Raw genomic sequence first — 24615 nt, forward strand, 5'->3', positions numbered from 1 at the left:
CTTAGCATAGGGAAACCCTGATCCAAAACACCCTGCTGGCCTCCTGTCTGTGAGTCTTCTGCCCTTCTGCTACCCACAACAACCTCATGCCCTACATTACTTCCCTAAATATACTTTTCCCACTGCTCCCACTTTTACATCTCCATAGCCTTTCTGTTTTTCCTAGATCCCCAAACCTGACTGCTGTCTCGTTGATTTTCTATAACTCATCCCACAGCCCCACCAGTCTCATATTTCCAGCTGTCTCCCACAAATCTTATGTCTCTCCATCCAGTATTCTTTATGCCTCCCTGTCCTTGCCTCCCCCCATCAGCCCTCTTCAGTCTCTTTGTACTCTTCCTCTACTCACCAACCATGCTGTCCTTCCCTTCTCCCATTATGATCATCTGCCTTCAAAATGGCCCCCTCCTCAAAACCCTTTAATGCTACCTCTTCCCCAGTACCCCACTAACCTGCTGCTAACAGTTAACAGGTTTTAAAAAAACAAGGTAATTCCCACAAAAAAACCTGTCGTTTCTCCCAATCACAAACAAACATACGACATTTACTCCAAATTCAGACTTTGTAACAGTACCAAAAAAAGACTTCTCAAAATGAGTTTTAAGGGGTTAATCTTGTTGAAGTTGTAATAAAGTTTGTGCATTTGAGCATAATTCCATGTATTACGGATGGTTGTATGTTGGAAGAAAAAAGGAGTTTGTTGTGAAGTTGTGGAGTCTTGGGTGCGTTGGTGACAAGGCATGTAAATTAAGATTGGTCTTTATGTCAATGTTTGCCTTAAGTGGTGACTTCCTTGATATAAAAAAAAATTTGTCTTAAAGGAAATACACTGGCACAACCTTCACTTTTAGTAACAAAGTTTACTGTTGGGAATATTAAATATATATTGTGGTTCTAGTAATGGTACAGAAGCAGCATGTATCCTTCTATGTGGGAGATGGGATATGAAGCAGCTGAGGATAATTAAAGACTTGGAAGTAAACTTTCAGGAGGCTGTGCAAGGAATTAGCAACTTTTTCTGCTATTACCTTGATGTCTGTGATTAATTCTTCATGCATAATGATAAAAATGTACCCTTATGTGGAAGTAGGCAATGTTCACCACTCTTTGAGCTAGATCCTACCCACTAATGTATGTAAGTGAATCCCATAGATGTCAGTGGTAGCCGTGAGCACCAGACATCTCTAAGAGTAGAATTTGGTTCTTCATATTTTTGTACTCATAAAACAGCATTATAAACAGAAGCTTTACTCATCCTGACCTCCGGAAAGAGAGATCCTACTGCAGTATAGCATGTAGCTGGTGGAAGGTAAATGTGTTGTGATGCAGAACAAAGAACCAGACAAAAGAACTGATGAGAAAAAAGTGATGTTATGCTTTGCAGTTTAAAAGGCTATATTTTCCCACCATTTTCTGTCTTAAATGATACAGGGTTTGTTTTTTCCCCCTAAATACAGTTGTATAGTATTTTTAATAATAAACAGTAAAAAGTTAAGACTTAATTATTAATATTTAAAATCCACAAAGTGTTGGTATATAATCTAATTTTTCTAAGGTCTCAGATTAAACTGTTTTTTTTGTTTTCTAGCTTCACACATTTCTAGTAATGGAACTACTGAAGGGAGGAGAATTGCTTGAACGCATTCAGAAAAAGAAACACTTCAGTGAGACAGAAGCCAGTTATATTATGCGCAAACTTGTTTCAGCTGTGAGCCACATGCATGATGTAGGAGTCGTCCATAGAGATCTGAAACCTGAGGTATAGTGTGGTATGATTGTGTATATTATTGTTCTAATACCTTACTTACACATTCTTTAACAAAGCAGTGTATCCCTACATTAAAGTGCATGGTTACTTTAATGGAAAAATACTGTAGTTCGTGTGGTTTTCATACCTTTTTTTGTTATTAGGAAATGAAAGTTTCACACATTTACTGTCTAATTTTATTTTATTCCATTATGCTATGCAATCAATAGTAAAAACAATAAAATACTCAACTCAGATAAATAACTGATTTATAAACTTTGTTTATAAAATAAAAAATTCAATCTTACCCCACTATGTAGTAATATGATGAGAAAAAAAATCTGTTATCAAAATTCAATTTTGTCTACTCAGGGACTAACATTCTATTCTGTTCTTATCATAAATGTATGATTATTGCATAGCATAGCTACAAAGTGGCATTAAGGTTGTTTCAGTGCCTTTACTGTGCATTTTCATGCCTCCTTTTACTTCACTGTGAATTCCTGTGAAGTCGTTGTTTTTGATGGAATTACAGTGTCCTTGTACAGTTTTTACTCTCAATCTCACTCTAGTTTAATACAGTTTTCACCTGAGAAATAAGGTAGGTGAGAAGGTAGTGGGGCTGTTAGTTTAAAAAAAAAAAAAAAGAGGGTTGTGGGGATCAGCAGTAGTCAGAACTAAAATGGCTGCCTGAAGCCAGAGCTCTGAGAGGATAAGAAAGTAATCTGCCTCCATCAACCCACTAACGCTACTAAACTCCACCAAAAAACAGAGCACTGCGTTGCAGACGATGGAGTCTCAAAAAAAATAATTAAAAATTAAAAATACAGTGTGGAGAGGCCCCTGACAGAAATGTGAAGGCTGAAGAAAATCAGTCTCCAAGGCAGACATTTGGGAGTTGATCTCCAAGGCCATGAGAAATGATCTGATGACTGATTCTAGCAGTAAAGAAGGAAGTAACTGATTTGAAAGGTTGAGTCACTGTCTGTACCGGAGATTGGCCTAAAGGAAGCTAGTGAGAGACAGACAGCCATTGCTGCAGAGCTGCATGACACTTCTGGAACACAGAGAGAAGCAGCTTAAATTGGATGATATAGAAAATAGAGTGCGAAGGAACAACATCAGAATTAAGAGACTGTCTGAAAATCCTGAAGGAAGAAATACAATCCGGTATGTAAAACTTCGGATAGAAATCAAAATCTCAGAAAGGCAAGAGGATACTCTGGAGGTGGCAACTAAGTATAAAATGCTGGAAATATCTTGACAGATGGTCAAATTCAAGAACATTAGGATAGGAAAAGAAAAAGACTCTAGAGAATGTTCTGTCAATGGCAAAAAATGAAGCTGTACAAGAGGACTCAGATACATGAATAGTTACCAAAAGATTACCCTGAAAGAACTTCTTGAGAGTCATCAAGAATGAACAGTTTAACAGCAACTATGTTAATGTTATAAAGAAAATAGTATGAAGTTTGTTTTAATTGGGATAATTATAACTCTGTATTTTAGAGTGTAGAGCATATATAGGACAATAAGATGAGCGTCCCAGGGATGGGGAGATTGGAGAAAATAGAAAGGGGTTGTTGAGGAGGTTCTGTGTAAATCCTCCCCATGTGACTCAAATAATCAGATGGCAATGTATCCCTAAGGTCTCATATGTGGAGAATGTAACTCCTTTGGATTACAAGAGAAACAGTTCATGGTGAAAGTACATGTGTTTAGGGTTCAAGAAAGCACAGTTGTTTGGGGGCTGAATTATATGCTATTTTGGTATTTTATTTTTAAAATAAGGGGAATAATGCAGGAGAGGGGAGGGAATCAGGGATGGGAGGGAGAATTAATACAAGACATAGCTATGGAAATTTACAAACAGAAATCATGCCAAATTCAGGCGCACAGTTCTGAATACAACATAATTTGCAACAAGGGACATTGGCCACTCAAGGGTTCATGCTATCAAACAGCTAAATAATCAGTTTCAAGTTTTTCAATAAGCTAAATAGTTATTCTCAATGGCTGTTCCTTTTAAAATAATACCTTTGAATTTTAAGGGGCTAAATAATGTTGTTAAGAGGGGAAAAAAGCCCTGGCTGAATTTTTTAAAAACCTCATTCTCAGATTATTTTACTTCAAGAAACTCATTTTCAGGAGTGGCATATTCTGGGCATGAAAGACGGTTGGTTTCAGTGAAATTTTTTGTTTCAGCCAAAGAAAAGAGGAATGGCCATAATATTTGCTAAACATGTAATTTTTTAGATTGAAGATCAAGTTAAGGATATGGAGGGATGGTTTATCTTATTGACAGGTACAGTTATTAGATTATTAGTAACAGTGGGCTGAGGATATGTTCCCAATCACAGGGGAAAAAAAAGACTTTAAAATACTGCAACACTTTGGGGAAGGGAAATTATACTTGGAGGAGACTTCAGTTGCACACCGATTCCTTATTCGACAGATCAGATAAAGAAGATGAAGTGTGTAGGGAAGCAAGTGCAGCATTTACTTCTCTGTGCCAAAACGTCAGTCTCTCAGTTTGCTGGAGAGCAATGCATTTAGGGGAATGAGATTACACATTTTATTCACATCCTCATCATTTACATGCTAGAATAGATTTCATGTTAATCTCGAAATCCTTAATGAAGTGAACAAGACCTTTTGTACAGAAGAAGAGGAACAATGGATTCTTCTTTGAGCTATTGCACATGTCCATTCCACTGTAGGGGTGTGTGTGCCTTATGCACAGATGTCAGAGATATTTTTTCCCCTCGGTGCTACCCATCACGGCAGCTCGAATGCCCCCTTTTGCTGCACCATGGCATGTTGATACAAGAGGGTGAAGCTGAGCACCCCCAGTTCCTTCTTGCCACCAGTGATGGTTTTCAAAGTGATCTTGTACTTGTTTACTCAAGTGCATCCCTCATTCATTTTAAATAGTTGCAGTTAATTATTATTTCTTATTAGATAGATAGATAGTTTCTCAAGTTAGTGTTACATTTCTGTTTTTGGTGTCCTTTCTTTTCTTTTGGTACCAGGCTTGGTACCACTATGATGCCCTGCTCCTCAGTATTTAAGTCCTGCAGGACATGTTCAAAGCCTATGCTGGTCAGTGATCCTCATCCATCCTGCCTGAAGTGTTTGGGTGGGACCCACATTAGTGACAAATACCACATTTGCAGGGGCTTCAATCCTCACTTGAAATGGTGAGACTTATGTGCTTGATTATGGAAGCAACATTTTGACCCCCAGTCAAGTCATTGCATGAGGAGAGCACCCCAAGTACTTCTCCATGGGTGTGGAGTGCTCCACCAGATTTTTTTTTGGCTTCTCCATCCTGATCCTGGTATTGAAGAAGAGACCCAGGCCTTCCTTGGTCTCAGCATCTTGTTCATCAGCCTTGGTACCCAGGCAAGATAGAGACAAGGACTCTACTAAACATGTGGCAGAGAGAGCTACCTCAGAAGCCTCACCTCCTAAGAGGTGTTTGCTGCCTCCAAAGCTCGTGCCAGGTTCAGTGAGGTTGTCCTGAGACACATTTCAGGAGCCAACAGTTGATGGAACTCCCATCTACCCCAGAGGCATATGCAGCCGCAAGAGACTTGGTTAGTGCCTCATTACAGGTTTCACCAGCATTGGAAACTGTCTGACTGGTTCTTCCTCAGGCAACTCACCCTTCACCACACCAAGAATCCCCAAGTACCACTACTTACACCTCCTCTCAAACCAGTCTTATCAAGAAGGAAACCTCTCATGATTTCTCTGCTACCACCCTCCAAGGGTTCAAGATAACTCTCTCTGGTACTGTCTGCATCAGCACCTCAATTATTGGAAGCCTCTGACTTGGAAGTGCAGTCCTTTGTATCCTGGACAGGACACAGCACTGTGGTAGGAATTTTGGGCATTTATCATGGAGGGCTGCTTGATTGCCAAGACATTGCTACAATCCGTGCTAGACATTGCAGACACTTTGGCCAGAGAAATGGCCTCGGCAGTGACCATGAGAAGGGCATCCGGCAGTAGAGTTTGGGCATTGCTCCCGATGTGCAGCAGACCACAGAGTACACCAGGAGGAATTCTGTGCCAAAAATTAAAAAATTCTGTGTACAATATTTAAAAATTCTGTGGAATTTTGCATATTTTATTTGTTGAAAATAAAATATAATCATGCCAGTTTCTATTGTTTTGGTAATTTATTTCAAAATCCCTGTCAGCAACGATGTCTGTAACAATACAGACAACAACAAAATATTCAGGAAATGTTTTTTTGATAAACAGATTCCTTACTCAGCATATTAATACAGAACTTTACATAATAATTCATTTAAAATACAGAAACGTATTTCCCGCACTCGTGAGAAAGAGTGCAAAGGCTTGGGGAGTCGGAGTAATGGAGGAGCGGAGGGGAAGGGAAGTAGTTGCTGGGCAGGAGTCTAGGTGTGAACCTGGATGATTGTTGGTTGTGGGTGGAAGAAGTAATATGGAACAGGTTTTCTTTTGGGAGGGAGGGATTATTAGGGAGCCTCCCCCATGCAGACACTAGATCCCTAGCCTCTCCCATTCAGTCAGGCATATCTGCCCCTGTTCCCATTTGTCCCTGCACACCCACTCCCATTCAGCCCCCACCCCAGTCTGTCCCTCAACTAGCCCTTCTGAACCCCAGTCCATGATCCAGCATCCCTGTGTGCCCTACTTTGTCCCTCACATAATGTGTCTCCTCACCTGGCTCTGCAGGAAGAGTGCTGTGAGGAATATAACCTATCCACATCCCTCTTTGGGGCTGGCTGAGCCGGCTGCCCTCTGTTCTGATGCCACAGCAGCCCCTGGTCGGTGAAAGGCATAATTGATGCACCTCTCTGGCAGAATGAATTTTCTGCAGAGAATGAGGGGGACATGAATTATGTGCATGTACAGTGGCACAGAATTCTTCCAGAACTAAGAGAGGACTTGGCCTTTGATGGTCAGCTACTTTTTTCTGACACAACAGACGAAACTCTGCACTCCTTCAAGGATTCTAGGGCTACCCTTTGTTCCTTGGGGGTGTATATACTGGCAGTGCAGAGGCATTCTTATGACGGACAACAGCAGCAGCAACAACGCCCCTTTGGACTGTCTGTCCCTCCCCCAAGAGAGCAGGACTACCCTAGCAATGGGCATAGGTCCCAAAGGTGGAGGCATTCTGGTCTTGGATTTGGCCAGTCCACTCTTCCTCCTCTGGTGCCCACAAGTGCTCATTTTGACTCGCTGGTCCAAAGCAGTGATCCAGTCATGACTTCTATTGGCCCTTCTACAAAACTTCGGGGACAGGATAGGCCATTTTCTCAGTGTTTGAGATGCAGTTACTACAGACAGCTGAGGCCTAAGCAATGTCAGTTTAGGTTATCCAGTTGCTCTCCACACCGTCTGTACCTGCCCCTCTTCAGGGCCTCTCTCATGAGATACTGCTCCTCAAGCAGGTCTGTTTTTTTCTGGCTTTGGTAGCAATGAAGGAGATTCCTTCGGATCACTGGGGTCAAAGTTTTATTCACAATATTTTCTGGTTTCCAAATTCAAATTTTTGTTTATTGCCCTTGAGCTGTCCATGACTTTTACTAAAAATAACCATGACAAAATTTGTAGCTTTACCGATGTATTATGTGAACAGGCAAGGAGGAGCACACTCCAAAGTGTTCTGCCAAGAGACTATTAGGCTGTGGCAGTTCTGCATTGAGGAGGGTGTCACTCCAATAGCTGGACACTTGCCCAGAGTCCAGAATCATCTCACAAATCGTCACAGTGGGAATTTTTCCCCAGATCACAAGTGGTCCCTGGAGCCCAGTGTTCTGCAAGTCATCTTCGTGGCTTGGGGCATCCCGACGATATTCCTGTTCACTACAACGGACAATAGGAAACATAGACTTCTTCGAGTGCTGTCCCTGTGGGTGGTCCACTCTAGGGAACGGTGTGTCCCAGTTGGCCATATGGTACTGTCTACTGTTGTCCCTCACAAAACTCCAAAATCCCACCAACCATAGTGGGTACTGCTTCACATTCACCTAGAGTGGAGGACGCACAGGGACAGCACTTGAAGAAGAAGAGAAAGTTACTCACCTTGCAATAACTGAGGTTCTTCGATATCTGTGTCCCTTTGGGTGCTCCACTCCCCATCCTCCTCCCCTCTACTTTGGAGTACTAGTATGATTTCTCCACGGTAGAGAAGGAACTGACGAGGGTGCGGGACACATGCTCTCAGGAAGATTCCAATGAAATGGGAGATATCAACTGAGCTCGTGCGTCCCAACGAGGCACTGCTACCGAAGATCTCCGATCAACGGCGCCGGGACGCACCGTCACCTAGAGTGGAGCACCCACTGGGACACACATTTTGAAGAATTTCAGTTACTTCAAGGTGAGTAACTTTCTCTTTTCTGCTCTCGAGTGGGCATCAGTCCAGTTTCCAACACCTTCCACCTCAGTTGGCAGTCAGCTCCCCTTTATGCTTTCCCTCAGATCTCGATCATTTCACTGGCTGAGACAGTGTTGGTTTTCTAAGCTTGCAGTGTCGTTTTAGCCTCCCATATCCTTTCCTCTCCATCCCAACCTGGTCACACTTTGAATCCTGGTTTCAGCTCCCTGCATCTTACGGTGTGGTTGTTCCATGGTTGAATGAGGAGGAAGAGCAATGTTTGGTGGCTGTTCAACAGGTCCTGCTTAGTACTAGAAAACCCCCTCCACCAGGATGGCCTATTCAGCAAAGTGGAAGTGTTTTTCAATGTGGTAATTGGCCCGTGGAGTTCAGCCAACACTGGGTAGTATCCAAGACATCTTGGAGTATTTACCGCATCTTCAGTCATCGGTGTTGTACTTAGCTCATTGATGGTGTATCTAGTGCTAACAGTCTTTCATCCATCCATTCATGGAAGATCGGTGTTTTTCAACCATGGCGAGATTCTTAAAAGAAATCCTTTGTCTCCATTCAATGGTCTGGGAACCGGTTTCCTTGTGGGACCTTAACACAGTCTTAGCAGTTCTGATGAGACCTATGTACGAACATCTAGCCCCTGTCCCTTTCCTCTCTCGTGTCAAAAAACTGTATTCCTTGTGGCAATAACATCTGCAAGGAGAGTGTGAGAGCTGCAGGCTTTGATAGCAGAGCCTCCTTACATGCAATTATCCCAAGACAAAGTGACATTGTGGTTGCACCTGAAATTTGTATCTAAAGTGGTCTCTGTTTCATTTAAACCCGGCGGTTCCATTTGCCTGTGTTTTTGTCCTAAGCTGCTTATCTCTGGAGGAGCAGCATCTTCACACATTAGACCTCAAACTGTGTCTGGCTTTTTACCTGGACAGGACTAAATTCTTTTGGGCTTCACCTTGTCTGTTTGTGTTGTAAGCAAACTGTATGAAGGGACAGGCAGCCTCCTCGCTGACTATCTGTAAATGGACAACTTCCTGCATCAAGACTGCATACAAAACCGCTTTGGCTACGCCTCCTCTATCGTAGCAAGCTCATTCTATGAGAGCACAAACTATGTCAATAGTGTTTGTATGTGATATCTCAATATTGTATATTTGCAGGGCTGCCATGTGGTCATCAATATGTATTTTTATGAACCATTATGCCATTACTGCAGCATCCAGATCAGATGCAAACTTTGGGAAGGTGGTTTGCAGTCCTTGTTTAAATAAAATCCGAGCCACACCCCCGGGTATAGCTAGTGAGTCATCCAAGTGGAATACTATGCTGCATCTACTTGAAGAAGAAGAAACAGTTACTTAATCTAACTGTGGTCCTTGGAGATGTGATGCAGATGTGTATTCCACGACCCACCCCCTGACCCATCCGCATCAGAAACTAGTCTCTGGGCAGCCACTGCAAAGGAACTGAGCGGGGTGCGGGCAGCGCTGCCTCATATAGACAGGGGAGGGGGAATAGCCATGAGGTGCAAGTGCTGCCCCTCTACAGGTACTTCTAGGCAAATTTCTTCAGCTCCAGTGAACGGGGGTACGCACACCTAAATGGAATACATACCTGCATCACATTTCATAGAACCACAGTTACAGTAAGTGACCATTTCTTTTCTACTAATAAAAGGTAATAGTAATGTGATGTGGATTAGTATCAAGTGCCTAGTGGTTACTGTCATATCTACCTATTAACTGTATTTGATTTAAAAATTAAAAATAATGAATCAACTGCAAACTAATACAGTAATGACTCATTCTGAACCTTGATGCCTTTCTGATCATGCAACCACACCTTCCTTTCAAAACAGTTCTTCTGCAGTGGTTAAACAAACAAAAACCCAACCAACAACTCTACTTTGCAAAACAAGAGACTCCACTGTACAGTCTTCTCCTTGTGAGTAGAGGATGAGAGGACAAACAAAACATGACAGAGGTATAGACATATGGCTTAATGCACTATTGGAAGGTGCTCAGCTACTGTAGTGATAATGATGGCATAAAAACCTGAATAGAACAGAATTTCTCCAGTAGGACTGACCCTCAAGGGATGGTTATAATATATCACCTAAGTGCAGATGATATAGCTGTTATCACAGAAGATTCCCAGCCACTTTCTGTCTGGAATTTAATATTCTCTCCCACTTACAACTGAGGCAACTGTTATTCTTTTTGCAGAATACTTTGTGTTATGGTTGCCTAGCATACAGTTGTTTATAACTGTTTCAAAGTTAAAGGCTAAAGAAGTCTGTGCGATAATGGTACTAAGGTACTTTTGAAAATCTCACCCAAAGACCTAAGTGACTTCAGAGCAAAAGGATTTGTGCAAGTCCCCAGGAGATTTGCTTTTGAAAATCCTACCCTTTGCTTTTAGGTACTATCTGTGAATTAGTGAACATAATAAATCATTCGGGATGTGTCATGAAATTCTAACAAGATAAGAAAATATATTACCAAAATGCTTAATGTAGAACTTAGATTGCTGGTTCTCTGTCCATCAGAGAAAAAGTAGCATTTGAGGTAGGTTTTTATAAATATGGAACCATCTGGAACTGAGCCCCCCCATTTACTCTTGTTACCATCTTAATTTAAAGACTGGTTCAGATGTTAGGTTTGTAAGGGAGTACTTCATTCTCTTAATAAACTGGGCACATTCTTCAACTCATCTCAATAGTGCTAATCTGTAAGAACGGAAATCTGAGAAATGAAGTAATAAAGGGTTACTTGTTAGTGAACAGTTTGCAGACTTTACTGCCTCCACAGTCGGACTAGCCCTTCCTCTCTTTTTCCTGCTTGTTGTTTTTAAAGTTACTATTTTAAGGCAGTCAGGAATTGAGGGTGGGATGCAGTTTTCCACATATAGATGTGGTCAGTGCACCTTTCTGCAAAAGCATGAGACCCCATTTAGGCTCAAACTACTTTTTTAACAGTACTGGTCAGGGTTGCTTGGTGTGACTATGTAGATTTAGTGAAATACTGATAAACTCTTTTTTACATGGCAGTTACATAAGTCATTAAAATAGAAGAGGGAGTTCTTAATTATGCAGCAGCCCTCCCTATCCATGCTACTATGCTATAGGCTTGAGATGTTTTGTTCTGCAAGGGACAGGAACCTATTGGATAGTAGCAAAATTTAGGGAATTCACTGTAGTAATGGAATAAGAAGAGGATGTGCATCTGCCCTCCTTGCCCTATAATCCTGATGTGCAGCCCCTTATCATGCTTGCCCTGGGCTCCTCCCCCCACAGCTGTGCTTGTGCTCCTCAGTACTGACCTGCTCCCCTGTCAAGACTCCTTCCCACTGACAACTCTGTAAGACAAAGATGAAGGAAAGTGTACATCCATTACTTCATGGAGAAGGGGAGAGTAAGTAACAGGTAATGCAGAGAAGGCTGAAGTATTTAATGCCTTTTTTGCTTCAGTCTTCACTAAAAAGTCTAATTGTGATGAGATGCTTAACACAATTAATATTAACAACAAGGGGGAAGGATCTTGGGCCAAAACAGGAAAGAACAGGCTAAATAATATTTAGATAAATTAGATGGATTTAATTCAGCCTATGAAAAACTAGAGTACCTATCCCGTGCTACCCTCGGTCGTTTCTTTTGTAAACTGAACAGTCCCAGTCCTTTTAATCTCTCCTCATATGGAAGTTGTTCAATATCCCTAATCTTTTCTGTTGCCCTTCTCTGTACTTTTTCCAATTCTAACACACTTTTTTTAGAAGGGGCAATCAGAACTGCACACAATATTCCAGGTGTGGGACTACTATGGATTTATATAGTGGTATGATGATATTGTTGGTTTTACAGGGAGTCCTCAGACTTATGACACAATTCCTTCCTCAGAATTGCGTTGTAAGTTGAAATGTAAGTCGAAAACGCTTTTCCCATAGGAATCAGTGATATGAAGGGGGGATTGGTTCCTGAACCAAGGTTTGATACACTATTTTCACCACAGTAACCCAGATTTTTGTACTAAATGAATTATAGTTAACTAAAGTTGCAACATCAATGTATTTTGTAAACAGCATTCAAATAAACACATAAACTCACATATGTTGCTCAGAATGCTGGCAACACAGCCAGGCTCAGAAAGCCAGGGAGAACAGCACACGTGCTGAGCCTCAGCTAATCACTGTTCAAGTTTTCTGATTGGCTCACGGCCCCGGGTTCAGCCAATCAAAAACAAGTGGCAACCCTACCTGGCAACGAGCTACCCTGCTGTCTCGAAGCCAATCAGAAGCGACCCCTTCCAGCTCTATACCAGTATAACACCACCAGAAAGTGATTTCAAGCTAACTTTATGCAAATCGAGCATCATAAGGGTGAAACAAACATCATGGGGTGGCATGAGACGTAAGTCGGGCGTCATAAGTCCAAGGACTCCCTGTATTATCTATGCCTTTCCAAATGGTTCCTAACATTCTGTTAGCTTTTTTGACTGCCACTGCAAGTTGAGTAGACGCTTTCAGAGAACTAGCCAAAATGACTCAAAATTCTCTTTCTTGTGTGGTAACAGCTAATTTAGACCCTATCATTTTGTATGTATAGTTGGGATGATGTTTTCCAGTATGCACTATTTTGCATTTATTATGAACATTGAATTTAATCTTCCATTTTGTTGTACAAGTCATCCAGTTTTATGAGATCCTTTTGTAACTCTTTGCAGTCTGCTTTGGATTTAACTATCCTTAAATAATTTTGTGCCATCTGAAATTTTGCCACCTGAATGTTTACTCCTTTTTCCAGGTTTCAGAGTAGCAGCCGTGTTAGTCTGTATCCGCAAAAAAAACAGGAGTACTTGTGGCACCTTAAAGACTAACAAATTTATTGTAGCATGAGCTTTCGTGAGCTAAAGCTTCTTCTTTAAAGCTTCTTCTTCTTCGAAGAAGTGAGCTTTAGCTCACGAAAGCTCATGCTACAATAAATTTGTTAGTCTTTAAGGTGCCACAAGTACTCCTGTCCTTTTTCCAGATCACTTATGAATATGTTGAATAGCACTGGTCCCCATACAGATCTTTAGGAGGCCTCTCTACATTCTAAAAACTGACCATTTCTCCCTACCCTCTGTTTCCTGTCTTTAACCAGTTACTGATCCATGAGAGGACCTTCCCTCTTATCCCCTGGCTGCTTACTTTGCGTAAGAGCCTGTGGTGAGGGACCTTGTCAAAGGCTTTTTGGAAGTCCAAGTTTACCATATCCACTGAATCACCCTTGTTCACATGCTTGTTGACCCCCTCAAAGAATGCTAATAGATTGGTGAGGAATGATTTCCCTTTACAAAACCCGTGTTGACTCTTCCCCAACATATTGTGTTCATCTGTTTGTCTGATAATTCTGTTCTTTACTATAGTTTCAACCAATTTGCCTGGTACTGAAGTTAGGCTTACTGGCCTGTAATTGCCAGGATTGCTTCTGGAGACTTTTTAAAAAATCAGCATTGCATTAGCTATCCTCCACTCACCTGATAGAGGCTGATTTAAGCGATATGTTACATAACCTAAAAAGAATAGTGTGACAGGGCCCAGTGTGTCAAGTTGGGGTGCCCACATCGACCCAGTGAGAGGTTTGTACACCCCATCACACAGTCATTGGGATTCCCTGTTGAGCAGGTGATTCCAGTCAAGTAGGGCCTGGCCCCCTGCCAGGATCATTTAGACGAATAGTCCATGGGTTCCTGGGCAGGCAAAACAAACAAGCAGTCTGAAGCCCTGCAGCCTCCTGGCTGGGGCAGGCAATAGGACTTGGGTAATTAGCCCCCTGGCCAGGGCAAAACATCATTCAGTCTATGGCCCTTGGGTGGGGAAAACAAACAGTCTATAGGCCTTACTTCCCTCTGGGCTGGGACATAGAGCAGGCAGCAGCCTCCTCGGCAGGCGGTGGCTTGGCTTCCCTGGCAGTCTTCGCCATCAGCGAGACTCCTAGAGCATAGTCTGGGTGTTTGGGCTCTACCACCAAGACTATCACAGGAATCAGCAGTGTACGTCCTTTCCCCTCTGTCATCCACTCCGACTGACCTGGGCTGCCTCCTTTTATCCAGCTTCTCCACCTGAAACATGCGCAGCAGGGGAAAGGGGGCATGGTTGCCTGGGCCCACAATGATAGGTCCGCCCCCGGTGGCCCATTGCGGGGTTGGTACACCCCGTCACAGGTGGCTCAAGTGTGGGAATCTTCCTCACATCCTCTGCAGTGATGAGCAATGCAAAGAATTCATTTAGCTTCTCTGCAACTGCCTTGTCTTTGTCTTAATCATCCAGTGGTCCTGCTAATTGTTTGGCAGGCTTCCTGCTTCTGATGTATTACATATTTTTTTTTCTGCTCCATTAGCTATCTTTAAGGACCCTCTCGAGGACAAGTGAGGTTCCATAGGAATGGAAAAGGACAAACATAGTATCCAGCTTTAAAAAAGGGAGAAAAGGAAGGACCTGGAGAATAATAGGCAAGCTAGCCTAACTTCAGTACCTGGAAAGATACTGGAACAAATTATTAAACAATAAATTAATAACAATAATAGAGGATAATAAGGTGATAAGCAGTAGCCAGTATGGATTTGTCAAGAACAAATTATCCCAAACCAATCTTATATCCTTCTTTGACAGGGTAACTAGCCTAATAAATAGAAACAGTAGACATGATATAGCTTTACTTTAGTAAGGCTTTTGACACAGTTCCATGTGATATTCTCATAAGCAAACTAGGGAAATATGGTCTACGTGCAATTACTATAAGGTGCTTATATAACTAGTTGAAAGACTACTCAAAAAGTAGTTATCAGTGGTTCACTGGGAGGATGTACCAAGTAGTATCCTCCAAGGGTCTGTTCTGGGTCTGATAGTATTCAGTATTTTCATTAATAACTTGAATGATGGAATGGAAAGTATCCTTATAAAATTTGCATACCAAGCTATGGAGGGGTTGCAAGCACTATGCAGGATGGGACTAGAATTCAAAATGATCTTGATAATTTAGAGAACTGGTCTGAAATCAATAAGACAATATTCAGTAAAGACACGTGCAAGGTACTGCACTTAGGAAGGAAACGTCAAATGCACAGATACAAAACGGAGAATAATTGAATAGGCATCATTACTGCAGAAGAGTCTGAGGGCTATAGTGGATCACAAATTTAATACGAGCCAACAGTATGATGGTATTGTGAAAAAAGCAAATAGTATTCTGAGCTGTATTACACAGGCATGTCATATGTAAGACATATGAGGTAATTGTTTTGCTATACCCAGCACTGCTGAGGCCTCAGCTGGAGTACTGTGTCCAGTTTTTGGCATCATACTTTAAGAAAGATGTGGATGAATTGGAGGGAGTCCAGAGGAGAGCAGTAAAAATGGTAAAAGGTTTAGAAAACATGTCCTATAAGGAAAGATTGAAAGAACTATGCATGTTTAGTGTAGAGAGGAGAAGGCTGAAGGGGGACCTGGTAAGTCTTCAAATAAGTAAATGGTTGTTATGAAGAGGACATTATTCAATTGTTTTTCATGTCCTCTGAGGATAAGACAAGATGTAATTGGCTTAGTTTGCAGTATGGGAGTTTTAAGTTGGCTATCTCTAAGTATAAGAATAATTAAGCAGTGGAACAGGGATTTTTCCCTGATGTCTTTAGCTTCCCTTATCAATTTTCTACACTTCATAGTTGGTAATTTATGATGTTCACAATCTACATCAAATTTTTTTTCCATTTGTTATATAGTGTGTGCTTGTTTCTAATTTCTGTCTTCACTTCCCTCTTAACTAGGATGGGCTTTTAACCCAGTTGTCCTCTTCTGTGACTGAGGAATTGTGGCTTTTGGGCTGTCTTGTAAACTCTTTTTAAACAATTTCAATGTTCATATTTTGCTCTCTAAATTCTTCCTTCCCATCAGTTCTGCTCATAATTCTAATTTTCTTCATCTCTGGAAAATTAGGTTCCAAGTGTATCTGTTATTTGTCTGGGATTATCCTCTGTTTGTCCATAATTAATGTAATGAAGTCTTGGTCACTGGTTCATTGACAAACACAACTTCCAGTCCAGTGATCAATTCATGATAATGAGGGTCCAAAATAGTTATCTTAGGTGTTTCGTCTTTTGTTTCAGAATATTATCACCTATGATAGAAACTCTGATGGTGTTTTACTACTGGCTGCATGAGACCTGCAGCATATATTTCACATAACACAATTTTTCCTAACACAAATTGCAGACAGGTGCTTTAAGGAGCAACTTTTCCTTTTGTCTAAATTGATTCAGTCATCTGTAACAGGCTCCTGTCAGTGTCCCCCTTGAGCTTTATTAGTTAGCAAATTGATCCACATGCATTCAAGATTCTGCTCTTCTGAACTATCAATAATTCTAAAACAGGTAATGGTTTGCTTAATGTAGAGTGCCAGTCCCCACCTCCTTTTACTCACTATATCTCTCCTAAATAAATTGTAGCCAGTGATGTTAACATTCCAGTAAAGGGAAGCATCCACCTAGAGGTCGGTAATACCAGTTGTGTCAAATTTCTTCTCACTAGTGAGAATTTCCAGTTCCTTCTGCTTATTACCCAGACTCCTAGCACCATTGTATAAGAAATTTAAAAAATTATTTTCTTTACGTTCTTTGCTACTTAGGTTCAATATGTTCCTAGCACCTGGAGTCTGAGTTTGTAATGCTTTCAACCCTTTAACATTATTCCCTTGTATAATATTTTTATATATATGAACCGAAGATGAAGCTGGGAATATGTTTGTGCGTGCGCACTCATGTGCACCGAGTGAAAATGCTTTATGTACTTAAATACGATGATTTTCATTCAGGAGGCAAAAGAATAAACTATGCATTAAAATTGAACAAGAAAAAATTCAAATGTACTTGGAAATAAGTACTCTTGCAGACTATATTGGGAGGGAAATGAAAAGATGCAGTAAAGGAGAAAGAAAAATGATTTAGGCTTAATGCGTTCACGTTCTTTGAGCATGCTATAAAAGTTTCGTTAATTACAAACTAAAAAAAAGTATATTTTTAAAGTAAAGAAATAGCTCTGGGTCAGAGGAAATGAAGAAGTGTTTTAAGAAGATGAAGTAGCCAAATGGAAATTTGATTCTAGCCATCATATGTGGGGGAAGACTCAAAATGAAGGCATTATTAGTAGAGTTTTGTGGGCAGACAAAGAAAGTAGATAAATGTGAGGTGTCAGAAACAGGTCATTTGAGCTCTATCAGATTTTCTTATCATTATCAGCACACCAGCTTGCTTTCTCCCCAAATTCTCACCAGGAACTTTTCTAATAACTAAACCAAATTATTTCTGCAGCCTATCAGAACTGTATTACCCATGTTGGTTGAATCTTAATAGTTTATAACCCATCTTTAATGTTGGAATCCAGTGATTATATGAATATTCCTTAAATTAGGGAAACTGGCACAGGAAAATACACATTTTCTCTCTCTGAATTTTCTCAGGTTTGGTTTTCCAAGTCTTTGTATTGGTAGCAAGAGACAATTTTAAAGCTCAATCCTGCAAGATGCAGAGCACTCTGACTCATATGGCAGTCTAGGTTACTTAGCACATTATAGAATAGAGCTTTAAATGATTTAAAAGACTGATGCACATTTGGTTAGTGCACTTAAATTGGAATAAACCAATTTAATTCTTTTAAAGTAGGTAGTGTTAAATAATATTCTTCAGTTACAGTAAGTACTCGTCCTGTAAAAATGAGGTTGCTAAGAAGTGTAATATTTGTACTAATTCAGTGTTTAAACATTTTCCATTTCCCTTTCTAAACATGCTAGTTTCTAATTTTTCTGCTTGTTAGTGATATAGTTGTGATATAGAATTTGATCTGATATGCTTGGCACTGTATCTTGGAAAAATCATCTCCTTAGCTGATTTTACAAGTTGCATAGTGGTAAACACATGCTTATCTCCAATCAGAGCTGATTTATAAATTTAACATTATTTAACTTCTCTTTCTAATTAAGCAGTATGAGGAAATAGGATATATTCACAAATAGGAGAAAAGCATATTGGTTTACATATTTGTTCTTAGAGACTAAATTCTTTTTTAAATTGTTGGTTCGAATCAGTTTCGTGTACATTTTAAAACTGCATCTTTTAAATTATCTTTAACTTAGTTATCTTTGCATTTGCTTTTCAGAATTTATTGTTCACAAATGAAAATGATGATTCAGAAATAAAAATAATTGATTTTGGATTTGCTCGGTTAAAACCACCTGATAATCAGCCTCTTAAAACTCCATGTTTTACTCTTCATTATGCTGCTCCAGAGCTCTTGAATCACAATGGTTATGATGAATCCTGTGATCTCTGGAGTTTGGGGGTTATTTTGGTGAGTGTTTGGTTGTGTGTCTTATTATTTTAATCATTCTATAACACAAGCAAAATTGATTCCTTGTTAAAACTAATGTCTGGAGAGGGCTTGACATTGTCCCAGATAAGCTAGAATTGGATAGACACTGCTTTGGATTGGAATGAGGATATCTTTTTCCTGCACATATTGTAGCAGCTGGGACGTGTATTGGAGGCATTTAAGAAGGTAGAACTAAAGCCATCTTTCAGTTTTTTTCTGAGCAATTTGATTAAATTATTTTTTCTTGGAATGTTCACCTGTTAAAACAGCTTGGATGTGTGAAGGAAATAATAAGTCGATTATGAGACCTCTATAAATTTATATTATGATCTTAAAACGGTTCTGGTTCAGATAAAGATCCAACCTACGTTCTGTTTTACAGAAAAATTTATTTTGAAAAATAAGTAAATGGTATAGGCTTTCCCACTGCATAAAATCTGTATGTTTTCAACATTCCTGAGACATGTAAGCCATGTTGCTTACAAGGTCTCTAAATAAAGACCTGTTGTGCTTTAGACCATGTACACCTTAAAGAGAAAATATAACTCTTGTTAAAGTACTATTTGTAGGAATATATACACTGTTGCTAACTCTGCAAGTAACAATATCTGAATATTGAGTTAGTTAGATTAATGTGTAATCAGTAATGTAGTAAGGTTGGTAATAAATATATGGTATTAATTAGTACAACTTTTGTTCTCCTGGTAGTATACAATGCTGTCAGGACAGGTACCCTTCCAGTCTCAAGACAAAGGTTTAACATGCATTAGTGCATTGGAAATTATGAAGAAAATTAAAAAAGGAGAATTCTCCTTTGAAAGAGAAGCCTGGAAGAATGTATCTCAAGAAGCCAAAGATTTGATACAAGGTAGGAATCCATAGATATTTCATATTTTTCTTTTAGCTGCAGTGACCAGAGTAAAGTACCATACTGTATACTTTTGTGTTCTTCAGTTTTTGGTGCTTTATTAATTTAAGTTTATAAGGAAACCAAAGTAGTCTTTTTGTTACAAGCAGTAATTATCAGCTCATCCAGAATAAATGTCTGTAATTTTTTAGGGATGTCAGTTATTGAATACGTGATTTATTATTGTTGATTTGATTTATGAATATTTTATAACAAGTACTTAGTTCATTTCTCTGTTAAAAAGTGTTTTGTACAACCCTGTGTCAACGTTGTATGAACTATATCTAAAATGATATATAATTATGACTCATCAAATGATTCAGGTTTTATGTTTTCAAATGATTACTTTATCCACAGTATTAAAAAGATAAATAATAGCTCCTGGATTAAGAATATATTTAATATATATAACATATTTCTGTTAGGACTTCTTACAGTGGATCCAAATAAAAGAATTAAAATGTCCAGCTTGAGATACAGTGAATGGCTTCAAGATGGGAGCCAGCTGTCATCCAATCCTCTAATGACTCCTGATAACTTAGGCTCTTCAGGAGCTGCTGTACATACATACGTCAAAGCAACCTTTCATGTAAGCTTGAAAACTCTTGTATTTTAATTATAAATATTAAATATTTGCTACATTATATCAGCCTAGAATTTGGATTTACATGAATTTGTTTATTTTAAAAATGTATTTACATTTAGAGTTCTATGATAGGTGTATAGGAAGTTACAGAAATATAAGGCCTATATAATATGTTGACTTGTATCAATGGCCAAAAACCTACATGAGAGAATATAATGAAACACATGTCAAAATGGGAAGTTGAGAGAGGAATATAGATTTTGACAGCATATTTATTTCACTGGGGAAAGTGATGATGGTGAAACAGCTACCATAAATACAAAGTTTAGAGAAAGTCCTTAAACAAAGCTTTCTAAGATATGTGTAACATTCTGGTTACACTTAGCACTTGCTTGACTTTCAGTTTAATTGCCCTTTTTGTGATTAGAAAGAAAGTAAACTACTGCTACAAAAATTTGAGGTAAAGCATTTAAAATATATTACGATTTGGAATGCTCTGTGGAAATACCTTAATTGTCTTAATGGACATTTTTGGATACCAACATTAATTCACTAAAAATATGTTTGTTATACAAATGCAGGCAAAGAGGAAAATGTTAGATTGATTTATTCAAAACTTTATATATGAAGAATGATCTAAAAACATAATATGTTAAATTGCAGTTTATGCTCAAACACATTGCATTTTATGGCTTCATTGCAAACAGGGACTGTGTTGTCCAAGAAGAAGAAGTGGGGGTAAATAGTTTTTCTTTATTTAGCAATTGCAGAGATCTAAGTTTTGAAAAAAAATATGAAATGTTTAAAACTAAAATTGTAATTTAAGTAAATATAAAATACTAAAATGTAATCTTGACTATATTTATGGCTTAGTAAAATATTTTAAAAACATGGAATATGTGGGGAGAAGGTTGCCAATTAGTGATTGTGTGTGTATATATAGGTTTAAAGTAGGGCCATTGATTAATCGCAGTTAACTCACGCGTTTAACTCAAAAAAATTAATCACGATTTAAAAAAATTAATCGTGATTAATTGCCATTTTAATTGCATTGTTAAATAACTACCAAATGAAATTTATTAAATATTTTTGGATGTTTTTCTATGTTTTCAAATATATTGATTTCAAATACAACACCGAATACAAAGTGTTCACTCCTCACTTTATATTACTATTTTTGATTACAAATATTTGCACTGTAAAAATGATAAACATAAGAAATAGTATTTTTCAATTCACCTCATACAAGTACTGTAGTGCAATCTCTTTATTGTGAAAGTGCAACTTACAAATGTAGAATTTTTTTTGTTACATAACTGCACTCAAAAACAAAACAATACAAAACTTCAGCGCCTACAAGTTCACACAATCCTACTTCTCTTTCAGGCGATTGCAAAGATAAACAAGTTTGTTTACATTTATGGGAGATAATGCTGCCCACTTCTTATTTACAATGTCACCAGAAAGTGAGAACAGGCGTTCACATGACACTTCTGTAGCCGGCATTACAAGGTATATACGTGCCAGATATGCTAAACATCTGTATGCCTTTTCATGCTTTGGCCACCATTCCAGAGGACATGCATCCATTCTGATGAAGCTCATTAAAAAAATAATGCGTTAAATTAAATTTGTGACTGAACTCCTTGGAGGAGAATTGTATGTCTCCAGCTCTATTTTACCTGCATTCTGCCATATATTTCATGTTATAGTAGTCTTGAATGATGACTCAGCACATGTTATTCATTTTAAGAACACTTTCACTGAAGATTTGACAAAACGCAAAGAAGGTACCAATGTGAGATTTCTAAAGATAGCTACAGCACTCAACCCCAGATTTAAGACTTTGAAGGGACTTCCAAAATCTGAGAGGGACAAGGTGTAGAGCATGCTTTCAGAAGTCTTAAAAGAGCAACACTCCGATGCGAAAACTATAGAACACGAACCACCAAAAAAGAAAATCAGCCTTCTGCTGGTTGCATCTTACTCGGATGATGAAAATGAAAATGCGTTGGTCTGCACTGCTTTGGATTGTTATCGAGCACAACCTGTCATCAGCATGTCCTCTGGAATAGTGGTTGAAGCATGAAGGGACATGTGAATCTTCAGCACATCTGGCATGTAAATATCTTGCGACACCAGCTACAACAGTGCCATGAAAACACCTGTTCTTACTTTCAGGTGACATTTTGAACAAGATGTGGGCAGCATTATCTTCTTCAAATGTAAACAAACTTGTTTGTCTGAGCAATTGGCTGAACAAGAAATAGGACTGAGTGGACTTATAGGCACTAAAGTTTTATATTGTTTTATTTTTGAATGCAGTTTTTTTTGGTATATAATTCTACATTTGTAAGTTCAGCTTTCCTGATAAAGAGATTACACTACAGTACTTGTATTAGGTGAATTGAAAAATGCTATTTCTTTTGTTTTTTACAGTGCAAATATTTGTAATAAAAATAAATATAAAGTTAGAATTGTACACTTTGTATTCTGTTGTAATTGAAATCAATGTATTTGAAAATGTAGAAAACATCCAAAAATATTTAAATAAATGGTATTCTATTAACAGTGCGATTTAATTGTGGGAGTAATATTTTTAATCGCTTGACAGCGCTAATTTAAAGGCTTGTAAAATTGTCATAAACTGCATGAAGACTGTATAGACATGACTCTTGAGAAATAATAAAACATAGAACTCATACCTTATTATACATGTTCTGACATTTCTTAAACCTTTTATAAATGCATAAATTGCCTTTTTATTTTTAAACAGGCCTTTAACAAGTACAAAAGGGAAGGATTTTGCCTCCAGAATGTTGACAAGGCACCTCTTGCTAAAAGAAGGAAGATGAAAAAGACAAGTACAAGCACAGAGACACGTAGCAGTTCCAGTGAAAGTTCACATTCTTCCTCCTCTCATTCTCATGGTAAAACTACACCAACAAAAACCCTGCAGCCAGCAAATCCTGCAGACAGCAATAACCCAGAAACCATCTTCCAGTTCTCTGACTGAAAAGCAGAGAAATATCCTCTCTCGAACAATTAAGAGGTGATAAGCCTGGTAGTACTTGTCCCTCCTTGGAACAGAGGGATTACAGGGATATGTTCATTGCTTTGAACAACTTGTTTCATTTCTGCCTTTTTAGCTTTTTGTTTCAAGACATTTGGTTTTAGTATTAGTTCAGAATCACTGGATGTGGTATAATATTGTGAATACAACCAACATTGAACTCTCATAGGGCTGGATTGGTATGCAGTCTAGTCCTGAGTAAGGGGTAATCACATTGTTGTTTTATCCCTGGAGGAAGAGTGTTACTGAGAGGCATAATCTCCTTTCAGTTTTCCCACTGTTCCAGGGAGGGAATATGCTGTAAAAGTCAATGTGTACTCCCAGAAATGCTGTGTAACTAGGCATGTTGTGGGGAGCAGAGTCAAGAGTCCTCCTGCCCATCTGCATAAGGAGGGTCATAGCAGCTCTGGTTTCCTCCGCACACAAGTAATGGCAGTACAGTGCACTAAAGCAAGAGGCCATTTTACATCACTTCTAACCCCCTTGTGTTGGTGCATAGGATGGGCTAGAACCTGGACCTTATTTTGGAATTTAAGAACAGAGATTAACATAAAAGGAGTACCATTATGCTGTTTTACAAATTTATTCCTTAAATTTGGTTTTACGCTACTCAGAATATAACAGTCTTATATTATCTAGATCGGGGTAGGCAACCTATGGCACGGGTGCCGAAGGCGGCACACGAGCTGATTTTCAGTGGCACTCCCACTGCCCAGGTCGTGACCACCAGTCCAGGGGGCTCTGCATTTTAATTTAATTTTAAATGAAGCTTCTTAAACATTTTAAAAACCTTATTTACTTTACATACAACAATAGTTTAGTTATATATTATAGAAAGAGACCTTCTAAAAACGTTAAAATGTATTACTGGCACGCGGAACCTTAAATTAGAGTGAATAAATGAAAACTCCACTTCTGAAAGGTTGCCGACCCCTGATCTAGATGAAAAAGGAATCTATGGCTAGCAAGCTGAGGTGACTTTGCACTGTAATGCTATTGTTTATTTGTATTTCTAGAAAATATAATTTTTTAAAAAACTTTTCAAGCTCCAAAACCCAATGATATACCAGAGAAAAGAAGTTGAAATTTAGTACTGAACATTTTTTTTAAAATGGTCATGTGTTCAAATATTTATTTCAAGGAACAGCTATAATGTAGTGTGTTTATCTTTTATATTTATATGATAACTTGAAGATACCAAGATGAATCTTTTTTTTAAAAGATGCAGAAACTCCAAATTCCATTTTTGTTATCATGGGGTCCATATTGAATGCATGCCAACCTATGTTTTTAATTTTGCATTGCACAAACGTGGCAGTTAGCTCAATACTGATTGTAAAATATTCAACTATATTTTTCTTATTTGTGCTTTATAAAACATCTGAATGATTTTGATGTTTTCTCATGGAGTGTATTTGGGATCCCACAAGGTGTTGCATGCTGCTCTGAGATGCTGAGTGTCCTTAAGTCTCACTGATTTCAGTGGGAGTTGTGGGCTCTTAGCATCTTTGGAGGA

At 38.8% G+C, this 24615-nt stretch overlaps 1 protein-coding gene across 1 annotated transcript in view; it reads left to right on the top strand.

The window, feature by feature from the left end:
* Nucleotides 1-23828, top strand: part of RPS6KA5 (ribosomal protein S6 kinase A5) — a 149094-nt gene extending 125266 nt beyond the window's left edge. Inside the window, 5 exon segments of the mRNA XM_045015538.1 lie at nucleotides 1589-1759; nucleotides 18321-18512; nucleotides 19242-19401; nucleotides 19866-20029; nucleotides 22803-23828. Of these exon segments, the coding sequence (XP_044871473.1) occupies nucleotides 1589-1759; nucleotides 18321-18512; nucleotides 19242-19401; nucleotides 19866-20029; nucleotides 22803-23042 (927 nt within the window). The 3' untranslated portion in view covers nucleotides 23043-23828.
* The last annotated feature ends 787 nt before the right edge of the window (nucleotides 23829-24615 follow it).

This window comes from Mauremys mutica, chromosome 4 (genome assembly GCF_020497125.1).
Source record: "Mauremys mutica isolate MM-2020 ecotype Southern chromosome 4, ASM2049712v1, whole genome shotgun sequence".
Lineage (NCBI taxonomy): Eukaryota > Metazoa > Chordata > Testudines > Geoemydidae > Mauremys > Mauremys mutica.